This window comes from Gorilla gorilla, chromosome 15 (assembly GCF_029281585.2).
Source record: "Gorilla gorilla gorilla isolate KB3781 chromosome 15, NHGRI_mGorGor1-v2.1_pri, whole genome shotgun sequence".
Classification (NCBI taxonomy): Eukaryota; Metazoa; Chordata; class Mammalia; order Primates; family Hominidae; genus Gorilla; species Gorilla gorilla.
The window spans coordinates 34,879,761-34,894,245 of record NC_073239.2 but is presented as its reverse complement, the minus strand read 5'-3'; the positions used below and the strand labels follow the sequence as shown (position 1 = coordinate 34,894,245).

General features: G+C 39.6%; 1 pseudogene and 1 gene segment (V, D, J or C); both read left to right on the top strand.

The window, feature by feature from the left end:
* Positions 1–6,730: 6,730 nt before the first annotated feature.
* Positions 6,731–7,428, top strand: LOC115930541 (T cell receptor alpha variable 5-like). The segment is given in 2 exon segments: positions 6,731–6,782; positions 6,959–7,428. Coding segments are annotated over 2 exon segments (522 nt in total).
* Positions 7,429–7,770: 342 nt separating this feature from the next.
* Positions 7,771–9,085, top strand: LOC101136587 (large ribosomal subunit protein uL4-like; annotated as a pseudogene).
* Positions 9,086–14,485: the final 5,400 nt, after the last annotated feature.

Genomic DNA, 14,485 nt, shown 5'->3' with positions numbered 1-14,485 from the left:
AACCTATTGTCTGTCTTTGATCAAATGGAAATTTAATATACGTAAATAGGCACTGATGTTTGCAAGTAAACGGCATATAGAGTGGCAAAGTAAGTTATGTGAGGGATGTTTTTTAAGTAACAAGAAGAAAAAATGTTATGATTTGTCGGTAATATGTATAAAATAACACTGTGAATATTTGGGAAATACACAAATGAGAAAAAAATTTAAAAATGCTGTTTGAAGGTTCCAAACAGTGACAAAATGTAAGAATATACTGCGGGAGATATGTCACTTGGACAGAAACACACTGAGTGAAGTCCCTGTATGGTGTATGGCACATGGAAATGAAGCTCAAGCAGAAAGCAGCTGTCTTATTGGGTTTAGGAGTCAGAGTTTGGAGTTCGGTGCTGACAGAGTAGCTGAAATTCAAGGAGGGGGATCCAGGAAAAGAAGGATCCACAGTGTGAGGAGTTACAAAATCTTATAAAGCCACACTTAGGAACTCGGCAAAAATAACAAAAAACAAATAACCCGGCTGGGTGCGGTGGCTCATGCCTGCAATCCCAGCACTTTGGGAGAACTAGGCAGGTGGATTGGTTGAGCCCAGGAGTTCGAGACCAGTCTGGGCAACATGGTAACACCCTGCCTCTACTAAACATACAAAAATTAGCCAGGCATGGTGGTGTGTGCCTGTATTCCCAGCTACTCAGGAGGCTGAGGCAGAAAGTACAACTGAGCCTGGGAGGTCCAGGCTGCAGTGAGTCATGATGGTGCCATTGCATTTCAGCCTGGTGATATAAGAAACCCTGTCTCCAAAAAAACAAACAAACAAACAAATATATATATATATATATATATATAATTTATTCACGTTATATATATTTTATATATAAATAAATTATTCATGTCCTTTACTCACTTTTTAAACCCCATAAAAAAAGTGAGTAAAGGACATGAATAATTGTTTAAAAGAAGACATAGAAATGGCAACAAGCATATGAAAAAAGGCACAGCATCAATAATCATTAGAGAAATGCAAATTAAAAGTAATGAGATACCATCTTACACCAGTCAGAATGGCTATTAATAAAAAGTCAAAAAAATAACAGACATTGGCAAGGATGCAGAGAAAAGGGAATGCTTATACAATGTTGGTGGGAATGTAAATTAGGATGACCTCTGTGGAAAACAGTATGGAGATATCTCAAAGCAGTAAGAATATAACTACTATTTGATCCAGCAATCTCACTATTGAGTGTTATTCAAAGAGAAGGAAATCATATCAAAAAGATACGTACACTCATATGTTTATCACAGAAGTATTCAGAATAGCAAAGATATGGAATCAACCTAATTGTGGGATAAAGAAAATATAGTATATAGACACAATGGAATACTATTCAGCCATACAAAGAATGAAATCATGTCTTTTGCAGCAACATAGATAGAACTGGAAGCCATTATCTTAAGTGAAACAACTGAGAAACAGAAAATACTGTATGTTCTTACTTATAAGTGGGAACTAAATAACATGTACACATGGACACAGAGAGTGCATAATAGACACTGGAGAGTCTGAAGGGTGGGAGAGTGGGAGGGGGTAAGAGATGAGAAATTACTTAATAGGTACAATGTACATTATTCAGGTGATGGCTATACTAAAAGCCTAGACTTTATATTCATGTATAAGAAATGCATTTGTAGCTCCTAAATTTATACAAGTTAAAAAAAACAAAACTATCCCTTGGTTGATTCTTGAGCTGTGCAGGCATAAGACAAGACTCTAAGAAAGTAAGTAGAAAACAGCAGCCAGATGACTGAGAGAAAAGATTTTAGCAGTTACCCTCAACTAGAGCAATAGAATTTTAAATGCAAGTGCTGCCAAGTGAAAGAGGTTTGGTAAAACCTTAGGCTTTCTAATGAAAACCCAGAAGGACCGCGCCCTAGAAATAAGAACAATACTCTGGGACTAATGGGTATACCCTACAAATAGGTCTATACCCTAGAACAAGGACATTTAACTATAAATTAATGCTGAGAGTGTACGTTATCAGCAGAATCATACTTCAAAAATTATAAAGTATTTTTGTTAGGTGGTTTGTTGACTGAAGGGAAATGATATCAGATGGAATTTATGACCCAAGGAAGTAATAAAGAACATTAAAAATAGTAACTATGTGGAAACCTTAAAAAGAGATTACTTTTCTAAGTTTTTCAAAATACGGTTGACAAATGCAAAAATAATACCAATGTATTATACTGTTAATAACATATATAAATAAAATCAACAGCAATAACACAAAAAACTGAAGGGGCATAGGATTAAACTGTTGTAAGATTCTCGCATTATGTATGAAGTCGTATAATATTAATTCAAGAGAGAATCTGATGAACTGAAGATGCATATGATAATCTGTAGATAAACAATTAAAAAACCAAAGCAAAAAGGTTTAGCTAATAGCCAATGGGGGAAATAGAATGAACGAGTATAAAAACTTCTCAAATAAATCAAAAGAAGGAAGAATAAAGGGCATATTAACAAAGACTAGAGGAAAAACATAGAAAATGGATTATCATTGTAGAGTCAAACCAAATAAAAATAATTACATTAAATGTAAATAGCATAAACATTCCAAATAAAAGGGAGATATTCCCAAACTAGACAAAAAGACACAATTGTATGTCATTCACAAAGAATATACTCTAAAGACAAAGATAAGTTGAAAGTAACAGGCAACCTATGCCATGCAAATAGCAACCATAAGAAAGCTAAGTGTCTCTATTAATATTAAAGAATATTTGAAAATGAGGGGTGTTATGAGATAAAAGCGTTATTTAATAATAAACAGAGGGTCACTTGATCAAGAAGAGATAATATTCTCTAAATGTTTATGTACTGATAGTAGAGTTATAAAATATATGAGACAAAATTAACAGAATTAAAGGAGAAATAGGCAAATCTGTAATCAGAGTTGGAGACTGTAATGCTCTTCTCTAGTAATTGATAGAACAAGCAGACAGAAAGTCAGTAAAAATATACAAGGCTGGAACAATCAACTAGATCTAATTGACATTTATAGAGCACTATACCCACCAAGTGCACTGTATACATTCTTTTCAAGTACACATAGAACGTTCATCAAACAGACCATATTTTTAGATGTAAAACAGTCTCAATAGATTTGAAAGGATTAGAATCCTACAGTTTTCTCACCACAATTAATTTAGAAGTCAGTAACAAGGTATACAGTAGAAAATCCCCAAATATTTGCAAATTAAGCAATATACTTCTAAGTCACCCATTGACAAAAGAAGAAATTGCAAGGAAAGTTAGAAGATATTTTGAAGTAAAAAATGATAAAATATAGCCCGGGCGCGGTGGCTCATGCTTGTAATCCTGGCACTTTGGGAGGCTGAGTTGGGCGGATCACCTGAGGTTGGGAGTTTGAGACCAGCCTGACCAACATGGAGAAACCCCGTTTCTACTAAAAATGCAAAATTAGCCGGGTGTGGTGGCACATGCCTGTAATCCCAACTACTCGGGAGACTGAGGCAGGAGAATCGCTTGAATGCGGGAAGTGAAGGTTGCAGGTGAGCCGAGATTGTACCACTGCACTCCAGCCTGGGCAACAAGAGTGAAACTCTGTCTCAAAAACAAACAAAAAACCCCTTAAACTTTCACAGAAAAATTCTAGGCTCAAGTGGCTTCAAAGGTGAGTTGAATAGAACATTTAATGAAGAATTAATTCTAACCCAACACAAAACAGAAAATAGAAGGAGGGCAGTCCGGCCCCATCTGTAGTCATCCACATTGAATCATCAGCATCAGCATCACTTTGGAATTTGTTAGAAATGCAGAGTCTTAGGCCAAACTCCAGTTTTGGTGATTCAGGATTTGCATTGTAGCACAGTTTCTGAATTTGTACCTTTTTGTTCAGCAATGTGGTCCTGAAGTGAGGAAGTAAACAGAATGATGAAGGGAGGTGGGAAAAATATTTTTTTCAAGTTCTAGGTTTTTTTTTAAACTAGTTAATTGTTTTATTTTGTTGAGACTCTAAACTTACCTTAGATTCAATTTTTTTTAATTTGTGAGTGAGATTGGGCTAGAACAGTGGTTCCCCTATGGGAGCAATTTTGTCCTTCAGGGGATATTTTGGAATATCTGGAGATATTTTTTATTGTTGTACAGAGAGTTGAAACTGGCATTTAGTGGAGAGAGGTCAGTGATGCTCTAAACATCCTAAAATGGACAGGAGAGCTTCCAACCAAGAATTATTTTGTACAAATGTTAGTGCTAATATTGACAAACTGTGGACTACAGAATCCTAAGGGTCCTAATAGCTCTGAAATTCTGGGATCCAATTTAACTGAAAAGACATTCACTGAATACTGTGTGCCAAGTTATTATGGTCTTACATTGGTGTGCCAGAGGGGAGACACTGTCCCACAGCATGGGCATACACTATCTGGCCCCTAACCATGTATATGACCATTGATCTATGCCAACCAGACAATACATGTTCAGAATTTCGAAAAGAATAGGAAAGCTAGGGTCAGCCACTCTCACACTACAAGGAAATCAGTAATTCACTCTCTGACATAAGTAAGAGTAGGCCAAGGACTGTTTATAACTAACCTCATCACTCAGGTGTACTTTCTATTTCATATTATTAATAACAAATTATACTCATTATCCTGTATTTATAAATATAATGTGCATCACATACAGAGTGAAAGAAAAAATGACCAAGGGAAAGAAAAAGTAGATAAATTGGGAGCAAAATGAACATTGCTTATGCATATTGAAATCCATGTCAGTACTAGAAAATAGAGCTATTCCATGCCATTGTTTCTGACAATAAGGCAATATTTTATGAAAAAATCATAGGGGTAGAAATTTTTCCAGGCCATAATTGTGAGTAGTGTTATAGTAAATAGATGGAACAGAAGCAGACCACCCAACGACTAGTATTTTCAACTCTGCATGCTATATATCTGAAGGACAGATATTGACCTAAAGTGTTAAGAAAAGTTCAAGGAAAATGCAACTAAGAAATATGATAAAGGATCTGGGAATTATATGATATGACGAATGAGTAAAAGGATAAAACAATTTAAATGAAAACTTTAAATAAATACATTTAATGTACATAAATCTAAATACATTTTGTAATATGTACATATCTTTGTATTTTAGGAAAGTGATTCTGCATAATCACACTCGAGATATATTGGTTATGCCATGCAGATGAGGAATTAGATTAATTTTCTACATTGCTTGGAGATCTACTAAGTCAAAGCACAAGGAAGGGACTCCAACTTGTGAAAAACAGTCAGACCAAGTTTCCATGGACGGAGAGTAAATTTGCCATTGTCAGTTTCCTATATATATTATGCTACTAACAGGCATTGGTTTTATGCTTACTTATATTTATTACTACAGGAATGAATCAGAAAGACTGAAGAAATTAAAATAGATGATGTGGGGTTTGGATAGAAAATTTAAAATACTGAAGGACTTTATCACAGGAGAATATCTAAACAATGATTTTAGCAATAGACAATAAAATCGAGGGAAAAGTTTTTGGGTCTGAAATCTGAGTTAGCAGTGCCCAGGGTAACAGGAGGGGAAATTCTACTACAGACCATTCATTATTCAGTGATCACATTTGAGGACAAGCCACTCATTCTGACAATAGGAATAAGAATACACTTGGAAAAGATGTACACTTGTTTACATTATCTCAATCTGTAGCCTGATGTTTCCTGAGATGTTTCCTCTTTTATGTCAATACTTTGCAATAAGTAAGCCACATATCCGTAATTTCAGATGATCTGTTCTTCCAGAGGAAAATATTTCAGAGTGCATGTCAGATTTTTCATCACAATCTATAGGCTAAACTCTTCCCTTTCATTAGACCAATATTATTGACTCATGGAAGCCTTTCTCCCTCCTTTTATCTTTTATTGTATAATTTAGTCATTTTGAAGAAAACAACCCTCATGTTTTGACCTCTGGCACTGTCAATTTCCTGGGAATGGCAAGAACAGGAACAAGGCCAGGCTTGGAGGAGCAGAGCCTGAGATAGCATGCATCTGATATATTTAGTGAACCTGTCTTACTCCAATTTTTGTGCTTAAATGCTAGCTTCAGAAAGAGTTTTCCTCTGTGAGTGCTGAAACAGGATGGCTAATTTGGCTGATTGATTTTCTGGCCAATTCAAAAAATAGTAGAGGGATAAGGAGGAAATGTTTTACACCTCAGTAGCTTTGTAGACTGAATCATGGCATTTTCTTAATTTCAAGAAGACTGTCATTAATAAACATGAAAAACCTCTAACTTCTTCAAATATATTTAACATGACTCAGTAGTGTGCCGAGAAGATGCAATGGAATTCTAAAACCTACGTTTGCACTTTTTCTGTCTGCTAATCCACATAATTTCTGACTGGAGGTACACTTGGAATTTACTTTATTTGGCCTTCTGCTGTTTGATGTGCCAGAATCTCCCACAGATACAGGATAATTGGTTTAGCGTTTGGGGATCTGGCCACAAGGTGGCAGAGCTTCTCTGCTCATGTAGAATGTACGAAAGGATCCTTTTGCTTGACTTCTGTGAATAGGCTGACGACAGCAGCAGATGCCTCTGTGGACAGTTTAAGAAACCACAGTGCTTTGGAGGAAAGGAAGAGATACTTGATAATATAGCTCTCTTGGCTGGAGATTGCAGGTCCCAGTGGGGAGAACAATGAAGACATTTGCTGGATCTTTGTTCCTGTTTTTGTGGCTGCAGCTGGACTGTGAGTCGAGAGCTTTTGGGGAACAGAGGGTTTAGTAAATACTCATTAGAAGTCTGAGGAGGAGACTCATCTGGTCTTTTCCAGAATGCCTGAAGTTACTACAGTGAAAAAAATAAAAAAGCAAACTCCAGAGAATGATGACCTGATGATCTTGTCTGACTTTTCCTTTTGCACAGGTATGAGTAGAGGAGAGGATGTGGAGCAGAGTCTTTTCCTGAGTGTCCAAGAGGGAGACAGCTCCATCATAAAATGCACTTACACAGACAGCTCCTCCACCTCCTTATATTGGTATAAGCAAGAACCTGGAGCAGGTCTCCAGTTGCTGACGTATATTTTTTCAAATATGGACATGAAACAAGACCAAAGACTCACTGTTCTATTGAATAAGAAGGATAAACATCTGTCTCTGCGCATTGCAGACACCCAGACTGGGGACTCAGCTATCTACTTCTGTGCAGAGAGTACACATTGCTTCTCAGGCACCTGTATCCTGTACCCAAACCTGCACCTGGGACTAAAGCCACACTCTATTTCCTTTACCTTTAAGTCAGGGATTTTGCTGTATTGTATTTTTAATGTACGGACATTACAAAACATCCTAAAAGGTCAGTTTCAAAATGACTTAATAATTTTCAGAATATTTTGATTAAACTCTTTTTGGGAGTTAATGATTTCTTAGTTGATATCCTGGTCTTAGGGTTGACTTTTTGGGTGCCATAAAGTCATCTGAATGATTTCTCCCCTACCAAGGACATCTTGGTGTCAGAGAATCCTCTCCTTGATGGAGTCTCTTATCTTTTAACATTAGTATTTATTAACTTCTTCTAACTATAATATATTAACTGCACGGTATAGGAAAAAACAGGAAATTATAAAATAGAAAATCAAAATGTCTTATAATCCTATCATACAGATAATTCATAGCTAACATTTAGTATTCCTTCTTCATTAAAAAAAAATTAGGATCGCTTTTCCTGTGGCAGCAGCTGGGGTGAGAGGAGCCGTGGCTCTCTCCTCTCTCTGCCATGGCATGTGCTTGCCCACTGATGTCAGCGTACTCTGAGAAGGGAGAGTCATCTGGCAAAAATGTCACTTTGTCTGCCATATTCAAGGCTCCTATTCGACCAGATATTGTGAACTTTGTTCACACCAACTTGTGCAAAAACAACAGACAGCCCTATGCTGTCAGTGAATTAGCAGGTCATCAAACCAGTGTTGAGTCTTGGAGTACTGGCAGAGCTGCAGCTTGAATTCCCAGAGTTGGAGGTGGTGGGACTCACCATTCTGGCCAGGGAGCTTTCGGAAACATGTGTCGTGGAGGCCGAATGTTTGCACCAACTAAAACCTGGCTCCATTGGCATAGTAGAGTGAATACAACCCCAAAACGATATGTCATCTCTTCTGCCCTGGCCGCCTCAGCCTTACCAGCACTGGTTATGTCTAAGGGTCATCGTATTGAGGAAGCTCCTGAACTTCCTTTGGTAGTCGAAGATAAAGTTGAAGGCTACAAGAAGACCAAGGAGGCTGTTTTGCTTCTTAAGAAACTTAAAGCCTGGAATGATATCGAGAAGGTCTATGTCTCTCAGCAAATGAGATCCAGCAAGAGCAAAACGAGAAACCATCACCGTATCCAGCGCGGCGGCGCCGCATCATCTGTAATGAGGATAATGGTATCGTCAAAGCCTTCAGAAACATCCCTGGAATTACTATGCTTAATATAAGCGAACCGAACATTTTGAAACTTGCTCCTGGTGGGCATGTGGGACATTTCTGCATTTGGACTCAAAGTGCTTTCTGGAAGTTAGATGAATTTTCTGGCCCTTGGCATAAAGCTGCTTCCCTCAAGAGTAACTACAATCTTCCCATGCACAAGATGATCAATACAGACCTTAGCAGCATCTTAAAAAGCCCAGAGATCCAGAGAGCCCTTCGAGCACCTTGCAAGAAGATTCATCGCAGAGTCCTAAAGAACCCACTGAAAAATCTGAGAATCATGTTGAAGCTAAACCCATACACACAGATCATGCGCCGGAACACCATTCTTCGCTAGGCCAGGAATCACAAGCTCTGGGTGGATAAGGCAGCAGCCGGCAGCAGCAGCACTAGAAGCCAAATCAGATGAGAAGGGGGTTGTAGGCAAGAAGCCTGTGGTAGGTAAGAAAGGAAAGAAGGCCATTGTTGATGTTAAGAAGCAGAAGAAGCCTCTGGTGGGAAAAAAGGCAGCAGCTACGAAGAAACCAGCAGCTGAAAAGAAGCCGGCAGAAAAGAAATCTACTACGGAGGAAAAGGAGCCTGCTGCATAAACTCTTAAATTTGATTATTCCATAAAAGTCAAATCATTTTGAACAGCTTCTTTTGAATAAAGACCTAATCAAAGAGGCAGTGAGGAAAAAAAATTAGGATCACACAGACTTGTATTTTAATTTAATAGTATATTCTAACCTGAATGTTTCACATTTCCCCAATCTTATAAAAATAAATTTTTAAATGATTTTGTGAGTGATTTTATAAGCCAGCATTTTATTTCCCCTATAATCGTCCCATATATCTGTGGCGAAAGACAGTATTTTTCTGAACTCAGGTGTTACCCTTTAAATAGTTTCTTACATGTAGGAAGTTTTTAATTTTCTAGAAATTTATTTTTTCTTCTGTTCTAGAAATAATTTGTTTCTTCAATCACTTATGCTCTTTTCCTCTTGTTCTTTCTTCCTCCTTGAAGTGCTGAATGTTTTCATTTGTCTCATTTTTTTTTCTATTTTTCACAGCATTTTAAAGGGAAAGTTATATGTTTCTAACACTGTATGTTAAGGTTTCTTTCAGCACTGATGATATTGGGATTTATTAAATCTTCCAGGAGCAGATAAGAAGGTCAGGGTTGATTTGGAATTATTTGCCAAGCCAGAAGTCAGGATGTCTTTTGCTAGTATGAATGGTACATCACTTATATTTAGATGCCAGTTGGAGAACTTGCTGGAGAGGTCCATAGTGATATCCACTTCTGTGCCTGAATTGCTTTTATATTACCATCTCTTTGTATGATTGTATCATTCTAACAGGGAGAGTAGTTTGGTGACCTATGTTCAGTGGTTTGGTTCCTTAAAAATGACAACGATGCTGTTTGGTATTCCTCTAATGGCATGCAAACAAACCATAGTTTCTTTTTGTTTTTTGTTTTTTTTTTTTGAGATGGAGTCTCGCTCTGTCGCCCAGTGGCACAATCTTGGCTCACTGCAAGCTCTGCGTCCCGGGTTTATGCCATTCTCCTGCCTCAGCCTTCCGAGTAGCTGGGACTATAGGCACCCACCATCAGGCCCGGCTAATTTTTTCTATTTTTTGGTAGAGACGGGGTTTCACCGTGTTAGCCAGGATGGTCGCGATCTCCTGACCTCATGATCCGCCCGCCTCGGCCTCCCAAAGTGCTGGGATTACAGGCGTGAGCCACCGCGCCCGGCCGTTTGTTTCTAAGATTAAAAATTTTGTTTAAAAACAGATGTTTACTTTCTGAAATGCCTTATAGAGATAGTTGGTGTTTAGTTTTTCACTTTGCACTCGTTACCATCATCATCATCACCATCATCATCATCAAGTGGAAGCTAATTCTTCCTCATATAATTCATCATCAGAATTACCCTTTATTATTTTACTCTTTGATCTCTTTCTACTCCCCAGGACCCCTGCCACTGCTTTATAAGTGTTAGTCTAATTGCTCATCTGTCCTTAGAGTTGTCTCAGATGAGCTTTTATCATGTAGGCAGTAACACATGGGTTGATTGGACTATCCTTCAAGTCTATCTTCTTTATAATATGTTTAAAAAGTTGCTCAGTTTTTAGGGCTATGACTTGTGCCACTCCTTGCATCTGGCACTTGAGTGCATTTCACCGTTTTTAATGTTTTACCAATGGATGTTTAAGGAAAGGGGCTAGGTAAAATGCACTGAATACACAGATCCATCAATATGTTTGAAATAATGCATGTGAAGCACCTAGCATGATCCTGGCATGTACTCATCATTATTTAATACTGAATGGGTACTGACATATCAGCAGACTTCATCCTCAATATGGATGTAGCTAGATAAAAACCAACAGAATGTAGCTTTCTCTTATTTCTGGCTCAGTGTTTCACTTTTTCTGGTATCATGATGCCCACTAAATTGAACATGTCCAAAACTAGAATATGTCTTTTTAATTTTATTTATTTATTTACTTATTTATTTTGAGATGGAGTTTTGCTCTGTTGCCCAGGCTGCAGTGTAATGGCGTGATCTTGGCTCACTGCAACCTCCGCCTCCTGGGTTCAAGCGATTCTCCTTCCTCAGTCTTCTGAGTAGCTGGGATTGCAGGTGCCTGCCACCATGCCTGGCTAATTTTGTATTTTTGGTAGAGACAGGGTTTCGCCATGTTGGCCAGGCTGGTCTTGAACTCCTGACCTCAAGTGATTCACCTGCCTCGGCTTCCCAAAGTATCGGGATTACAGGTGTGAGCCACTTTGCCTGGCCAATATCTGTCTTTTTAAAAATAAGTTTTTTGAAATAGACTTGGCAAGATGGCTGAATAGGAACAGCTGTGGTCTGTAGCTCCTAGCAAGATTGACGCAGAAGGCGGGTGATTTCTGCATTTCCAACTGAGGTACCCGGTTCATCTCACTGGGACTGGTCAGACAGTGGGTGCAGCCCACAGAGGGCGAGCCAAAGCAGGGTGGGGTGTTATCTTATCTGGGAAGCAGAAGGGGTCAGGGAACTCCTTTCCCTAGCCAAGATAGCCGTGAGGGACTGTGCCGTGAGGAATGGTGCACTCCAGCCCAGATACTGCGCTTTTCCCATGGTCTTCACAACCCACAGACCCACAGGAGATTTCCTCCGGTGCCTATGCCACCAGAGCCCTGGCTTTCAAGCACAAAACTGGGTGGCTGTTTGGGCAGACACCGAGCTAGCTTCAGAATTTTTTTCATATGCTAGTGGTGCCTGAAACGCCAGCAAGACAGAACCATTCACTCCCCTGGAAAGGGGGCTGAAGCCAGGGAGCCAAGTGGTCTGGCTTAGCGGGTCCCACCCCCACAGAGCCCAGCAAGCTAAGATTCACTGGCTTGAAATTCTCGCTGCTAGCATAGCAATCTGAGTTCGACCTGGGACACTCGAGCTTGGTGGGAAGACAGGCGTCTGCCATTGCTGAGGCTTGAGTAGGCGGTTTTACCCTTACAGTGTAAAGAAAGCCGCTGGGAAGTTCAAACTTGGCAGAGCCTACCACAGCCCAGCAAGGCTGCTGTGGCCAGACTGCCTCTCTAGATTCCTCCTCTCTGGGCAGACCATCTCTGAAAAAAAAAGCAGCAGCCCCAGTCAGGGTCTTACAGATAAAACCCCCATCTCCCTGGGACAGAGCACCTGGGGAAGGGGTGGATGTGGGGGCAGCTTCAGCAGACTTAAATGTCCCTGTGTGATAGCTCTGAAGAGAGCAGTGGATCTCCCAGCACAGTGTTCGAGCTCTGCAAAGGGTCAGGCTGTCTCCTCAAGTGGGTCCCTGACCCCGTGTCTCCTGACTGGGAAACACCTCCCAGTTGGGGCCAACAGACATCTCATACAGGAGACCTCTGGCTGGCATATGGCAGGTGCCCTCTGGGACAAAGCTTCCAGAGGAAGGAACAGGCAGCAGTCTTTGCTGTTCTGCAGCCTCGGCTGGTGATACCCAGGCAAACAGGGTCAGGAGTGGACCTCCAGCAAACTCCAGCAGACCCGGAGCAGAGAAGCCTGAGTGTTAGAAGGAAAACTAATGAACAGAAGGGAATAGCATCAACATCAACAAAAAGGAAGTCCACTTACAGACCCCTATCTGAAGGTCACCAACATCAAAGACCAAAGGTAGATAAATCCACAAAGATGGGGAGAAACTGGCACAAAAAGTCTGAAATTCAAAAAACCAGAACGCCTCTTCTCTTCCAAAGGATCACAACTCCTTGCCAGCAAGGCAACAAAACTGGACGGAGAATGAGTTTTACAAATTGACAGAAGTAGGCTTCAGAAGGTGGGTAATAACAAACTCCTCTGAGCTAAAGGGGTATGTTATAACCCAATACAAAGAAGCTAAGAATGTTGAAAACAGGTTAGGTGAATTGCTAAATAGAATAACCAGTTTAGAGAAGAACATAAATGACCTGATGGAGGTGGAAAACACAGAATTAGAACTTCGTGAAGCATACTCAAGTATCAATAGCCAAATCAATCAAGGAGAAGAAAGGATATCAGAGACTGAAGATCAACTTAATGAAATAAAGTGAGAAAACAAAATTAGAGAAAAAAGAATGAAAAGGAACAAACAAAGCCTCCAAGAAATATGGGACTATGTGAAAAGACCAAATCTACGTTTGATTGGAGTACCTGAAAGTGATGGGAAGAATGGAACCAAGTTGGAAAACTCTTCAGGATATTATCCAGGAGAACTTCCACAACCTAGCAAGACAGGCCAACAATCAAATTAAGGAAATACAGAGAACGCCACAAACATACTCCTCGAGAAGAGCAACCCCAAGACACATAATCATGAGATTCACCAAGGTCGAAATGAAGGAAAAAATGTTAAGGGCAGCCAGAGAGAAAGGTCGGGTTACCCACAAAGGGAAGCCCATCAGACTAACAGTGGATCTCTCTGCAGAAACCCTACAAGCCAGAGAGAGCGGGGGCCAATATTCAACATTTTTTTTCATCATTTCAGCTTCATTTTATATTACATCAAAATTATGTTTTTGAAACTTTATGGAGACTATAAAACATTCGCTTTCAAAAAATTACCCTTGTTGCCTGTAGTATCTTCTCCATAGGCATATTCTACATGTGTTTTATGATTTCTTTTTTTATTTTATTATTATTATTTTTTATTATACTTTAAGTTTTAGGGTACATGTGCACAACGTGCAGGTTTGTTACATATGTATACATGTGCCATGTTGGTGTGCTGCACCCATTAACTCGTCATTTAGCATTAGGTATATCCCCTAATACTTTTCCTCGCCCCTCCCCCCACCCCACAACAGGCCCCAGTGTGTGATGTTCCCCTTCCTGTGTCCATGTGTTCTCACTGTTCGATTCCCACCTATGAGTGAGAACATGCAGTGTTTGGTTTTTTGTCCTTGCGATAGTTTGCTGAGAATGATGGTTTCCAGCTTCATCCATGTCCCTACAAAGGACATGAACTCATCATTTTTTATGGCTGCATAGTATTCCATGGTGTATATGTGCCACGTTTTCTTAATCCAGTCTATCATTGTTGGACATTTGGGTTGGCTCCAAGTCTTTGCTATTGTGAATAGTGCCGCAATAAACATATGTGTGTATGTGTCTTTATAGCAGCATGATTTATCCTTTGGGTACATACCCAGTAATGGGATGGCTGGGTCAAATGGTATATCTAGTTCTAGATCCCTGAGGAATCACCATACTGACTTCCACAATGGTTGAACTAGTTTACAGTCCCACCAACAGTGTAAAAGTGTTTCTATTTCTCCACATCCTCTCCAGCACCTGTTGTTTCCTGACTTTTTAATGGTTGCCATTCTAACTGGTGTGAGATGGTATCTCATTGTGGTTTTGATTTGCGTTTCTCTGATGGCCAGTGATGATGAGCGCTTTTTCATGTGTCTTTTGGCTGCATAAATGTCTTCTTTTGAGAAGTGTCTGTTCATATCCTTCACCCACTTTTTGATGGGGTTGTTT